The sequence below is a fragment of the Salvelinus sp. IW2-2015 genome, unplaced genomic scaffold (genome assembly GCF_002910315.2).
Source record: "Salvelinus sp. IW2-2015 unplaced genomic scaffold, ASM291031v2 Un_scaffold2333, whole genome shotgun sequence".
Lineage (NCBI taxonomy): Eukaryota > Metazoa > Chordata > Actinopteri > Salmoniformes > Salmonidae > Salvelinus > Salvelinus sp. IW2-2015.
Genome location: NW_019943658.1, coordinates 278,596 through 292,779, shown reverse-complemented (window position 1 = coordinate 292,779; position 14,184 = coordinate 278,596). Strand labels below are relative to the sequence as shown.

General features: G+C 46.6%; 1 protein-coding gene and 1 pseudogene across 1 annotated transcript; one reads left to right on the top strand and one right to left on the bottom strand.

The window, feature by feature from the left end:
- Positions 1-4,568, top strand: part of LOC139025174 (myosin-11-like) — a 43,671-nt pseudogene extending 39,103 nt beyond the window's left edge.
- A 54-nt stretch (positions 4,569-4,622) lies between these two features.
- nde1 (nudE neurodevelopment protein 1) lies at positions 4,623-12,703 on the bottom strand. The gene is given in 10 exon segments (XM_024140932.2): positions 4,623-6,505; positions 7,847-7,996; positions 8,237-8,322; positions 8,886-9,053; positions 9,833-9,969; positions 10,327-10,386; positions 10,388-10,473; positions 10,923-11,076; positions 11,531-11,665; positions 12,103-12,703. Coding segments are annotated over 9 exon segments (936 nt in total). The 5' UTR covers positions 11,617-11,665; positions 12,103-12,703; the 3' UTR covers positions 4,623-6,496.
- Positions 12,704-14,184: the final 1,481 nt, after the last annotated feature.

Below are 14,184 nucleotides of genomic sequence, written 5' to 3'. Positions count from 1 at the left end.
GGGGGGGGGGGGGGGGGGGGGGGGGGGGGGGGGGGGGGGGGGGGGGGGGGGGGGGGGGGGGGGGGGGGGGGGGGGGGGGGGGGGGGGGGGGGGGGGGGGGGGGGGGGGGGGGGGGGGGGGGGGGGGGGGGGGGGGGGGGGGGGGGCGGGGGGGGGGGGGGGGGGGGGGGGGGGGGGGGGGGGGGGGGGGGGGGGGGGGGGGGGGGGGGGGGGGGGGGGGGGGGGGGGGGGGGGGGGGGGGGGGGGGGGGGGGGGGGGGGGGGGGGGGGGGGGGGGGGGGGGGGGGGGGGGGGGGGGGGGGCGGGGGGGGGGGGGGGGGGGGGGGGGGGGGGGGGGGGGGGGGGGGGGGGGGGGGGGGGGGGGGGGGGGGGGGGGGGGGGGGGGGGGGGGGGGGGGGGGGGGGGGGGGGGGGGGGGGGGGGGGGGGGGGGGGGGGGGGGGGGGGGGGGGGGGGGGGGGGGGGGGGGGGGGGGGGGGGGGGGGGGGGGGGGGGGGGGGGGGGGGGCGGGGGGGGGGGGCGGGGGGGGGGGGGGGGGGGGGGGGGGGGGGGGGGGGGGGGGGGGGGGGGGGGGGGGGGGGGGGGGGGGGGGGGGGGGGGGGGGGGGCGGGGGGGGGGGCGGGGGGGGGGGGGGGGGGGGGGGGGGGGGGGGGGGGGGGCGGGGGGGGGGGGGGGGGGGGGGGGGGGTGGGGGGGGGGGGGGTGGGGGGGGGGGGGGGGGGGGGGGGGGGGGGGGGGGGGGGGGGGGGGGGGGGGGGGGGGGGGGGGGGGGGGGGGCGGGGGGGGGGGGGGGGGGGGGGGGCGGGGGGGGGGGGGGGGGGGGGGGGGGGGGGGGGGGGGGGGGGGGGGGGGGGGGGGGGGGGGGGGGGGGGGGGGGGGGGGGGGGGGGGGGGGGGGGGGGGGGGGGGGGGGGGGGGGGGGGGGGGGGGGGGGGGGGGGGGGGGGGGGGGGGGGGGGGGGGGGGGGGGGGGGGGGGGGGGGGGGGGGGGGGGGGGGGGGGGGGGGGGCGGGGGGGGGGGGGGGGGGGGGGGGGGGGGGGGCGGGGGGGGGGGGGGGGGGGGGGGGGGGGGGGGGGGGGGGGGGGGGGGGGGGGGGGGGGGTGGGGGGGGGGGGGGGGGGGGGGGGGGGGGGGGGGGGGGGGGGGGGGGGGGGGGGGGGGAGGGGGGGGGGGGGGGGGGGGGGGGGGGGGGGGGAGGGGGGGGGGCGGGGGGGGGCGGGGGGGGGGGGGGGGGGGGGGGGGGGGGGGGGGGGGCGGGGGGGGGGGGGGGGGGGGAGGGGGGGGGGGGGGGGGGGGGGGGGGGGGGGGAGGGGGTGGGGGGGGCTCAGTTGGAGGAGGCAGGTGGAGCAGGAGAGCCAGAGACAAAGCGGCCGTAGCCAAGGGCCTGCGCCAGGAAAGGACAAAAAGATGAAAGAGATCTGCTGATCCAGGTGGAGATGGACGAGGGAAAAGTCGCCGACGTACAAGGAACAGGTATTAGCTGTTATGTCATGCCAATGAACCCCTCTTCTCCTTTCTGCAATTGAATGGTTTGACACTTCTTATGACCCACCACCACTCTCGTCCCTTTCCCCCTCTCCTCCCCAGGCAGGAAAAGGGCACAACACGCGAGATGAGCAGCTGAAGCGCCAGCATGGAGGAGTCGGAGGAGGAGTCTCAGCGCATCACGGGCTGCCCGCAGGAAGCTGCAGAGGAGCTGGATGATCCACCGAGGCTAACGATGTCATGAGCCGCGGAGGTCAACTCCCTCAAGAGCAAACTCAGGTACAGTGTGACCCATGACCCAGAGTCAGGCGGTGTCTTTGGCAAGATCCCTGCTCCTGACCTCTCCTGTGTACTGTAGTTTCACTGTTCTCAATCACTCGATAGAAAATGATAATCCCACCCCAAATCAAGGCAGGTCCAATATATAACACTGAGTAGATTTACAACAACCACACTGACATTTCAACAATCCCCATTCGCCAACCACAATTACATCTTCTCCAATGGGCAATGAGCATAAAGTTACCCTTTTGGCTTGCAGATAACAAGTTGAACACTGTACTAGAGTATATCTGTTTCCAAAACCATGGTGAGTCCTCTGGATATCAAAGCCTTTCTTGAATCTTTTTTGCAGAGCAACCCAATCCCAGAACCAAGGAGTAACGTAGCAGGTACCTCTGCGTTCAGAAGTTTATCACCATTTCTTTAACTTTCCATTAACTTACCCCCATGCACTCTTGTCCAACTGACTGTGCCATTTCTCCGCCTGAAAGAGTGAAATATGGTTATCGGTCAATATCTTCAATGGAGCTCCTCTGATAAGAGCTCATAGTCTGAAACAGTGCCAAGAAAAGTGTATTGCACTCCATTGTGGTCTTTCTACTACTGGTGACCATATTTTTCTCCATGCTTGTTAGTTGCCCTAAACCAAACTATTTCTCTGTGTCTGTCTAGCCTGGTTCCAGATCTGTTTGTGCTGTCTGTGCAAATCCTTGGTCTTCCGGTGACCATTCGGAGTTGACAATACAGCACAAACCGTTTTGGACCCAGACTAGTGTTCTCTAGACAGGAGTCAAATGAGTTAAAGATATAACCGCCGGTGTGCAGCGTGCCTACTGTACTTAAATCTCACTCATTCTGCATTTCAGCGATGCCATTTCATCTTCTCGTGTTCAACACGAGTGTTTTTTACCCAGTCTAACAAACAACGTTATAGACAAGTTACATGAAATGATGTAGTTTAACTTAATAGACCATTTGTGGTCCCACTTTAAATGAAGTACAAACTATAAAGGCTTTATATAGCATGCAAAGGCCTCATAAAACTACATAAAGGCTTCATAAATCATCTAGAAGCATGTCATACTCTATAGGTATAAAGGGTGACTGACAACCAGAGTAGGGCGAATTGCCAATGTTTATACACCATTTATATTATCATACGCTCACAGATGATTTGTGAAGTATTTCTGTAGTGCTTATGAAGCTTTATGTAGGCATTTAAAGCCTTTATAAGTTGTACATTGTTTAAAGTGGGACTATTATTGTAATAAGATGTCAATACTTTATTAACAGTGACGATCACAACCTGTCTGGTAGGTATTGTTAGACATCCATTTTAACTTGTTAAAACAAAAAGGTAGATAGATATACAGATGCAGACAATGGGAGCAAAAAGTCTCCAACTTGTCCTGAGGTTACCAGGAAACCTAGATGGTCTTGCCCATAGCTCGTCTCATCTGTGTGTTTGTATGTGTGTCCTGTGTCTGTGTGTCTTGCATCGGTGCGGTCTGCGTTTCAGGCGCGGGACCGAGCCCTCTTTCAGCAGCGCACCGCGCCGTGTCGGGGGCAGTGCCCGGAGAGGGGTCATCGATGACGCGTCAGAAGAAGACGGGGACTCACAGGGGGACTACAACGGAACAAAGTCTGTTGAGTAGAAGAGCCCAAAACCATCCAATTAAAATCAGTATTACAAGCATCCAGCCAATCAGACTCAGTATTACTGTCTGGCACCTGTGCCAGACAGACCTGCTTTACCAAAGAACACACAAGTGACTTCAACCTTACTCTTTCTTTCATATCACTTCCAAATATGATTCTCTATATCAGTCACATATCGACTGCCTTCTCGTTCAGAGCACATGAGGCTTTTCACAATTCAAAACAGACAAAATGGAGGCATAAGAGACAAAGGCGTAATAATTAATTTTGTTTAATTTTAGTGCCTGGGATGTTAGTTTGATTTGTTCTTTTGCTACACTGTTTTGTACTGCACTGAATTACTTGTCCCTACGATACTTCCTTAGCATAATGTTGTACCCCTCGAAGGTACGTAGGTTACATGTTGTTCCTTATACTCCTTTCATCTGGAAGGATAAATCCAGGTGTTACTATTCGTCACTTTAAATCCTAATTAATTATAGGCATCACATTGTATTTCTAGATTTATACATCTAGCGTTCATGTAAATCTATTTCAATGACATTATGACTTGTCCAGTCTTCTACACTGCTGTTAACTTTTAAGACCGTTATAGAAGGTCAATGTATACTATGACAAATGGTATACCCACCCAGCTAAAAAAAAATTAATGATGTAGTCCAAATGTATTTTGTTTGTATTCAGAATAGCTGCCCCAATATTGGCGCACAGTTGCAACCGTTCTGTTGTCTGTGTTAAGGACAGTGAATCGACCATATATATTTCATACTTTGAATATTTTTGACTGAAGTATGGGTAGCAGAACACCTTCCTACTTTTAGAAACCAAAACCAGTCACCCCTTTCTCCTACATATTCCTATCAGACTTTTCTTGTTCCTAAAGTCTAATACACATAGTATCAACAAGACAGGTACTTTCAGTTGTGTACCTTGCCAAGTAGAATATCAGTGGGAATAGTGTCATACCATCAAGGCCATTTTGTATGTCCAGATGCATATTCAACAAAAAWATATTTTTGTTTTTCCCGCGACTGGTRACCTTTACAACAATGTTTTGTCTTGTTTTTACTCAATTGACGTTTACATGCCACTTCTTCAAATCTATAAATTGTGGAACCACCTGCATAATAAATAAGAGTGAAAAAGTAACCCTATTTCTCTACTATATGTCTGTGTCCACATCCTGAATGATATTGCCAAAAGCATGTTTAGAATGTTCATTTTATCTGTTCATTTTGATACAAAAAGGATTGCAAACCAACAGGTCAAAAAGGTAGAGCACCTCAGGTGCATACATTAATGTAAATCCAAACAGAAGTTAGTATGTTAGTAACACACCCACAAACGATTTCCAACGGTTGGTTACATGTACAGTTGTAAAAGAAGCTCTACAAACGGTACTCTCTGGTCCTTACACAACAGCAGACTTTACAAGGCGCTGTAAGAGTTGTTGTTTGTAGACATATTATCCTGGTTCAAATCTGTGTTCTAACCAACTCCTTAATCAGAAACATGACAGGGGAATTGGATAAGCACATGGACGGAACCAATATAAACATTGTTTAATAAGTACAAACGTTCCATCTGTCGTTGAGTAGTAACATGTCCTTGATATCGGACTATTGCTCCTCATTGGAAATACAAAGGCTGAAACATTCTCTTTTAAACAGTACGTAATGAATTCATACGTCCAGCATTAACAGTGTAACCAAGGCATCATCCATAATGGTTTTGGAAATGTATGAACTGTGCTTTATCTCAAAACCTATTCTGTAAAATCGAACTCTAGTCTGGCAAATCTATTATGCTATTTTGTCATCTTTGATAGCTCCCTGATCTGATATAAGATCAGTCTTTTGACAGGAATTCTGGGTCGACTGCCTGCTCAAGCTGTCTTTAGGCCACTTCCTATTAGAAACATCTGCAATATAGATTCTATAGTATAGATTCTATACATTCAGCAGTGCAGTGGTGACCCCTAACCCTCCAACTCGTAAAAAAAAAAAACATATACCACCATCAAACAAAGAGAAAAAAAAAAAATCTTAAACACTGAATGGCAACTTTATCAACTGTGGTAACAGAAAGAAATGTCTTTGCCAAAGACCTAGACTAAATTGGAGATTCTCAGAAGGTAACTCAATGTACTTCTCTGTTCCTATATCTTGCCTACCTTATAAAACATTCTGCAAATGCATGACAGGGTATAGGCTAGCTAGTCTGTGCATTTCTCACATAATACTTTTTCAAGTTACCAGGTAGAAGACCTTTAAAATAATGTATATTTGTACATCAATAAACCAGCTTTTAACTGAAACATTGACCTGTAAAGTAGTACCATAAAACTTCAGACCATCCTTAGCTTTTACAGCAGATGACAGCACGAAGGAATAATAACACATTCTCCAAAAGGTAAAGCTAGCCTAACTTACCATCTCCGACACTTTACACGTATAGCCTCTAAGCACATATGTGGCTTAGCTACGAACGGACATATACAGAGAGTTAGACATACAGAAAGGAATCATGATAGGCAAACTTACATGTGGTGGTGATATATTGAAAAAAGGCAGCAATGCTAACATCACCAATTATCGACCAACTTCACTCTTCTGCTACAGCTGGCACACAAAGATCCAAGATGGAGTCCAATCAGAGAAGTGGGGTGGTGGGGGGTGTTAGTGGCATAGTAACAGGACTTGGGTTCAGAGGTCAAGGGATCAGCAGGAGGACATGCAGCGGGGTCAAGGAATCCTCCCTTTATTATTCATTAATAAAATAAAACTGTAGCATCGTGAGCGGCGGTTCTTCTCAAGAGTCCATGCAGCAAATAAGTTGATGGAGCAGCTTCCTGGTTCAGAGTTTGACTGAGGGGGGAGGATGTTCAGCTGGTAGTGTAGTGAGAGAGGGACACAGTTTAAGCCCTACTGATGGGTAGTACAGTCTGGTGCAGGGGTGTGAAGGTGGAGGGGGGCAGGGGAGGCCCTCGTTTCATAGCAGGATCTTGACTCCCCCGATGGTGACTGGGGCCATGGGAGGAGACCCCCCGAGGAGGCCAGGTCCAAACTCTAACCTCTTCACCAAACGGAAAGACAGAACGTCTACCATGATGAGTAACACGTAATCAACAACTTAATTTGAATGTAGAACATCAGACAGAATGTTATGAGCAACAGGAACCAGAACAACAGATCCCACCCAGTTCATGTTCATTAGTTGTAGGATACTTAGTTGATTTTTTCAGACCAGTAGAAGTCTAAATGGAGAGTGAAGTACTTTTTAGTCCAGATGTCTGGCTATCTTGAGTTGAATGCACTAGCTGTGGGTCGCCCTGGATGGGAGCATCTGCTAAATGTTGTGCCATGTACACTGAGTATACAAAACATTACAACACCTGCTCTTTCATGACAGACTGACCAGGTGAAAGCTATGATCCTTTTGATGTCACTTGCTAAACCACTTCAATCAGTGTAGATGAAGGGGGGAGATGGCTTTAAAAAAATAATTATTTAACCTTTGAGACATGGATTGTGTATGTGTGCATTCAGAAGTTGAATGGGCAAGACAAAAGATTTTTCAATTTTCACCTAAAATATCACACCCAAATCTAACTGCCTGTAGCTCAGGACCTGAAGCAAGGATATGCATATCTTGATACCATTTGAAAGGAAACACTTTGAGTTTGTGGAAATGTTAAATGAATGTAGGAGAATATAACACTTAGATCTGGTAAAAGATAACGCAAAGAAAAAAAGTGTTTTTTTTGTAATTGCTACTGTAAATTGGACAGTGCAGTTAGCTTAAATTCATGTTAATCTTTCTGCCAATATCAGATATGTCTATGTCCTGGGAAATGTTCTTGTTACTTACAACCTCATGCTAATCACATTAGCCAATGTTAGCTCAACCGTCCCACAGGGGACCCACCGATCCTGTAGAGGTGTTTAAGTGCCTTTGAACGGGGTATGGTAGTAAAAGCCAGGCTCACCGGTTTGTGTTAAGAACTGCAATGCTGCTGGGTTTTTCACATTCAACAGTTTCCTGTGTGTATCAATAATGGTCAACCACCAAAAAGAACATCCGGCAACTTGACACAACTGTGGGAAGCATTGGAATCAACATGGCGCAGCATCCCTGTGGAACGCTTTCAACACCTTGTAGAGTCCATGCCCCAACGAATTGAGGCTGTTTCTGAGGGCGGGGGGTGCAGAAGGTGTTCCTAATGTTTGGTATACTCAGTGTATATTATGCATTTAATTTGTTGTGTTTTGATTTCTGCTTGGACCCCCAGGAAGTGTCCACTGCCTCGGCAGCAGCTAATTGGGAATCCTAATAAATACTACTACTAAGTAAGCTGAATCTAGATACACACAACGAGACAGAAATATATATAAAATATATGATTTTCTCATTGTGACCCATTAACCTGTCGTAGTGTGGAGGGTCTCATGCTGCAGGCCTGGATCTCTGTGCCTCCCTCTAAGCAGAGGGGTACCGGGACACGACGGAAGAGCCGATCTTTTCGGCGACGTGTCGTATACGAAGTCTCGACAAGACGCCAACTTGGACTCCAGGTTCTAGAGCATCCAAGAGGGGAAAGAAGTTTATTACAGTCTCTGAGTCATCATAGACACAGAAATGGAGATGCGTTAAAAATGAAAATTCCAAACAAATACCAAGATATCGTTTTTGTATGGAGTTTTCCTTTAAGTCATTAAATTAGAGTTCTATTTTATTCTATACATCATTGAAGGTTCATGGTGATGTTATGAGGGTGGTATTAAATGCATAGGTCCTACTAAGACAATGTTACTTACCCCGACTTTTCTTAGGAGCTCCCCGACGATGTTGAGTGCAGATATGCGAGCTGACGTAGTCAGGGGAGTTCCTGTTAGGTTATCCCCTAAACACAAACACATTACATTTAGCACATATCACAACATAAAACTACAGCTACAAAAGGCACATAGTTTCTAAAGCCAGAGGCGCAACATCGCAAGACTTTCCTGGAACGCTTGCAAAACAGACCAGGCCAGGGTTTGGTGGAAAATTCTTCTTTAGTTGTACATTTTCTCAGTCTAAATGCACAACCATGATTCAAGCCAGTTTCTTAAGTGATTGAACATGTTATTATTCCAACCTCCTGAAAGTGACATGTTTTCATTTTCATCAAAAACAACTTTATATCGAAGGATTGCCATTGATTTGACGGCCTGCTCACGCGCCGTTAAACCCGAGGACGTGTTTCTACGCACAAGCTGAGCTAGCCAACGTCGCCATGACATCGCCTACAAGTGTGATTGGGGATTTCTATTAGAAAAGCATTTTTTGCCTATCCATCTTCATACTGTGCTGTCTAACTAGCATTCCACCATCATTAAATTATATATATTTTAAAATTAGGATAAAGTCATGTGTCATTATTACAGTTTAACCCACAACACAGCTACCATTGGTCTCACCCACCTCGACGAATGCTTGAGGCTGGGGTTGCTGGGAATGTACCAAGTGGTTTGGAGGGGGTGGTCGGTATGGTGGAGCGTGAYGATGATTCKGTCCTGTCTTTCTCTTTAGAGAGGCTACTGGGGGGGCGTCGCTCCTGGACCTGCTGTACAGCTAGCTCCTGTCGTAAATCTGCCCAACACAGAGAGAGAAGAGACAACAGATCAGATCTCAATACTGAGGACATTTGTGACATTGATACTACAGTACAAATATAGAAAAAGTCAATATAAGTAATCACCAATACGCAATGGAAGTCCCACCTACTTTCTGGATCAAGTTTTTGAATGGGCTTCAAGCTTATATATCAAATTCATGAAAATGTGATCATTTAAGATACTGTACATGATATTCATATTTGTGGATTAATTTACTTTTAACTGATGCCTTTCATGAAGGTTTTTGATTGCGTTTTTCCCCCGTAATCAAAAACCTTCATAAAAGGCACTGGGTAAAGGTAAATTAATCCACAAATATAATTACAGTATATATCTTAAGATGACCCCGTTTTCATGAATATGATGATATATAAGCTTGAAGACCATTAAAAAACAGTACGGTACTTGAACCAGGAAGTAGGCAGGACTTTTATAGCTGTAAATTCTACACATAATGCCAAACTCATAATCTCACATTCGCTCTGCTTACTTTGAGGAATACAATGGGCAAGGCTGGATCATCCTGATATTACAATGTCAGTTAGTCAACTATCAAATTGCACATAATTTTGAAACTGGTAACTAAATCTGGCAAAATCAGCAGTTTTTGATTAGAACATGAAATGAAAACCTTTTGGAGTTTCTTGTTCCACTGACTCACCTCTGTCTTCTCTCTCTCTCTCTCTCTCTCTCTCTCACACTCACACACAGAGAGAAACGCACTGACCCCCGTCCCCCCTTACACACACAAACCTCTGGCCTCATCCTTTAGTCTCTGGACAGACTCCAGAAGGTTTTCCTTTTCGTCCAGCTCACTCTCCAGGAAGGCGTTCCTCTCGATCACGTGATTCATCCTCTGCTCAAAGTCCTCCAGGGACATGATGGTCGCCCTGTGAGACAGGACATTGGTCAGTCAGTTACTATGGTTACATCTTAAATTACATCCTATCCTCCAGGGTGAGTGGAAGGACAGACATGGTTGAATCTGTATGTAGGCCTATGAAGTTTGTGACAAAATGGGTACACATTGGCTGACACATTGGCAAGACACACACCAATCTCATTAGGGTGATTGGATAAAGAAGTGTCAGACAGACACTTCAGAGTTACAATACAATGACAACCCAGCAGAGACCGGCTTTTTTTTTTTATTTTTACATATTGAAAGTCCCTCATCAACATAACAAGTCAGTGTCATTACGCCACAATAATAACAACCAAGTCGAGGTCAAAGTGTCCAGACTGACCTCTTGGCCCTCTCCAGGTCGTCGTTGGACTGCTCCAGCTCTCTGATGTATTCTGGAGTGGTCCTTGACCGCTGTGGTCTCTTCTAGGTCTCCCTCCAACAATGAGATCTGCCTAAACGCTTCAGAGTGCTGCGCCCCGTACTTCTCCTGCAAAAACACAGAACACTTCTTTTTGATGCATGTCTGCTGCTCATTTGGGTCTTAGATGATGTTCTCCCTTCACTTCTTCACAGGCTTGTCCTTGACTGTCCCCCAGGCCCCAAGAAATGAACACAATCAAGTATTCAATGACTAACCTTCCCTCTGGACTCAGCAGTATAAATAGTTGCTCAGAAATCAGCTGCTCCGTGGTAATGAACACACAGGGGGCATCTGGTGATGGTGGCTATGATTTAGTGATGCTAGAGTGACTGTGTGTACTACTAGACAACTCAAGACACAGAAGGCGCTTTGAAGTCTACTAAAACATACAGAATATGGAGCCCAACCTTTACGTGATGGGATGCAKAGTATACRAGATAATATGACRTGGTGATGCAAAACTACAGAATATGAGTAGTGTTGGCCTTGACAATACAGGTGTTCTAGGTTCTAACCTGGATGTTCTCCAGTTCCATGCGTAGCCGGTTGTTGTTGGACAGTAGTTCTCTGTTCCGTGCTTCACACTGCTTCAGCTCAGTCTCCAGCTCCKCCTCATAGTCCCTACTCATTTGCTGGAACTCCTGCAACTCCTCCTGTGCCTCCTCAGCCCTGGACACAAACACACGTCAAAAACACATCTAACTTTCATAGCTAAACTATGTAGAAGGAAATCGCCACTGAATTCTGATCTAGGATTAGATTCAATTTTTTCTCTGTTACAGGGTGAAGTTAGGATGGTCATGGCTAGAAGGGATCCAGCTTTTGTCAAATTAACATCAGATTTGACTTTTCATAGCAGGTTAGGAGAAATTACTTAAAGTTAGGAAAAGGTTTAGGGTTAGCTAAACACATACAAAAAATACACTTTTGACGTTAATTTGACAAAAACTGGATCCCTTCTAGCCATGACCGTTTAGGATTGATATATGGTAAACTTCCTAGATATACACTTACGGACAACTTCAGAGATACAGATTCGGATTGTTTCACCTCTATCCATTATCCACACATCTAGGCCAACCAGTTCGGCTGCTAGCTACCAACCATTGGTAGAATTCCTTACCTTTGCTGGTGTTTGTCTGACTGCTCCTTCCAGAAACTCAGCTCTTCTTCTATGGACCCACATTTGGGCGTCTTGGGCTCCCCCATGTCTAACGTTACAGCTGACTCTATGGTTTCACAAAACCTAGTAAAACATCTAAAGTAAAGAAGGAACATGGCACTGGTCATGTTGAGGCAGGCTCTTGTTTGTCTAGCTAGTTAGCTAGCTATGGGGATCAATTAACCATGCAATGGAATGCATGATGCTTGCATGCATGTTGACGCTTAACAGTTAGCCCAGTAGGGTTAGCTAGGTAACGTTAGACACTTGATARCTAACTGTATGTTTTTTTACAGCCCGTTGGAATGTCCAGTTTGATCAGATAACTATGCAGTTACTTTAGCTAGCCTATTCAATAAATACATTAAGATGTTGGCTAACTAGCTAGTTTAGCGACATCACAACCGTTACGTGAATAACATATAAACTGTTGTGCGATACACGATAGTGAAGATCTCCGACTTTCAGAGATTAAAATATACGGCAGAATGCTTACCTGAACGCTGATAGCTAAGAAATATAATATTACCTACCTAGCTAACAGTAGATCAATAACATAGATAGCAAAAAGCTATCAGGAAATAAACTGCCCTTTCTTCCCAAATCCAAACGATTACATCCTCCGCGTTAACAACACGCCATTGGTGATTGAGAGGATGACGCATTTCATAGGCATTTCAACCAATCAAGTTATATTTCCTGGAAGTCTGAGTGTAGACAACGGGGTTCAATTTATTAGTCATTTGGTGCACCGTTACAAGTTCTAAGAAATTAAAAACGAGTTATGTCATAAAAACAATGTGGACACAAACAAAGGTTTCGATTTGCTAAACCAATTTCCCACTAGAAAAGTGGGAACATTACACGATTTGAAATTGACGGACGTTCCAGAATAGAGAGAACGTGTGCATTGCCTTCGTTAGCAAATAATTTATTCATTACAGGTTATTTAGTAGTTATTTTACATTAAAATGGCTACAAATTTGATCAGCATACTGTTGTAATTATGGTAAGTTTCGTTTTGAGGAATTTGATAACCAGCTAGCAAGGATATACGATAAGCTCAGCGGCAAGGACACTTTAAACTAGTTGGGCTTTGTGTGCAATTGCGACAGTGGTGGAATCGTTTATTGCAAATGTATGTTCAAAAAACGTCTGGTTGCTAGGTAGACGGATAACCGCAAAACAATACTACGGAGGGATATGATGAGAAAAAGGAAGTAAAGTAGCTAGCTAGCTCGCCAGTCAGGTAGAAATAACCAGTCATCTAGATAAATACCCCATTCAAATACGTTGACTGTTAGTTGATATAGCATGATGTTAGCCCTTGTACCTACTACTAAGCAGTATGTAGCAGGTGCTGTCTCAACAAACAATCGTCAGTTAGCATTAGCTGGCTAAGTTACCTAACCAACCTAGGCTAGCTAACTTTAACGGTACTCTTATGGGAGAGAATTCCTGTCATTTGTCGAGGTAATGTTATGAGGAATTGCCACAGTGGTTTTAGAGGATCTCTGTCGTTTGGGTTGTGCCGCAAAATTGTTTCGTTTTTGTAACTACTTTCAAGCGAATCCATGTAGCTAACTCACTCTGGTTAGCTGCTAACCAAAGACTGAGATAGGTTTACGCAAACAGTCCTGTTAGCTAGGTATGCTCCTCGTTTCACACTAAAATTAACCAGTTAATTATATGATGGCAGTTGGTCATGAACATAGCAAACGGGAATACGCATTTAGTTTTGGCACGTGTATAGCTAAAAAGTAAATCCATACTAGCATGTCACAACTGCATAGGCATCTCAACTCCACGATTTAAAACGTTGAGTTTAATCAGCTAAACTCTGCAGTTAACAATTTGCTTGGTGCTCTATGCAGACATTTTCCACACGTGCTCCCAAGCACACAAATAAACATATTTGAGGTATTCAAGCGGCAATCCGCAGTTGAAACGATAACTAAGCAGCATTCCCGCCTGTTTCGGTAAAAGGTTGAGGGATTGGGCTGTGGGAAATGTAACCACACTTAAATTCACAGACCGACCATCATGATATAAAAGTACAGTTTTAACCATGTTTGAGGCTTTGTTTACAAACATGGGGAAAACAAGTTTATATTTTGAATTCTGACAGATTATGACAGTTAAACTAAGCTCATGGGGCAGTTTAAGTTCTACTCTTCAGGAATCAATGGGTTTATCATTTATTTATAAGTCCCAACATTTTGTAGGAATTGCAGATTGCCCTTCCATTGATAAGAATTGCCAGCAAAAATACAGGGTTTATTGTATTGAATACATCTAGAAGATTTTTAAGATGGCCTACAGTGGGCATATGTGAAGGTGGCAGGTAGCCTAGTGGTTAAGAGTGTTGGGACAGTTTCGGAAGGTTGCTGGTTCGAATCCCCGAGCCGACTTGGTGAAAAATCTGAGCATTTTAATGCTGATTGCTCCTATAAGCTGCTCTAGATAAGTGTCTGCTAAATGACTAAAATAATAAATATATGAATCCTAGCTAGTTTTGAAGCTCATCTCCTGAAGAAACTACCTTTTCCTTTCTGTGCCACCACATGTTTGCATACTACTGCGCTGTGGGACAGCGAAGAAATCATTTCAACAAT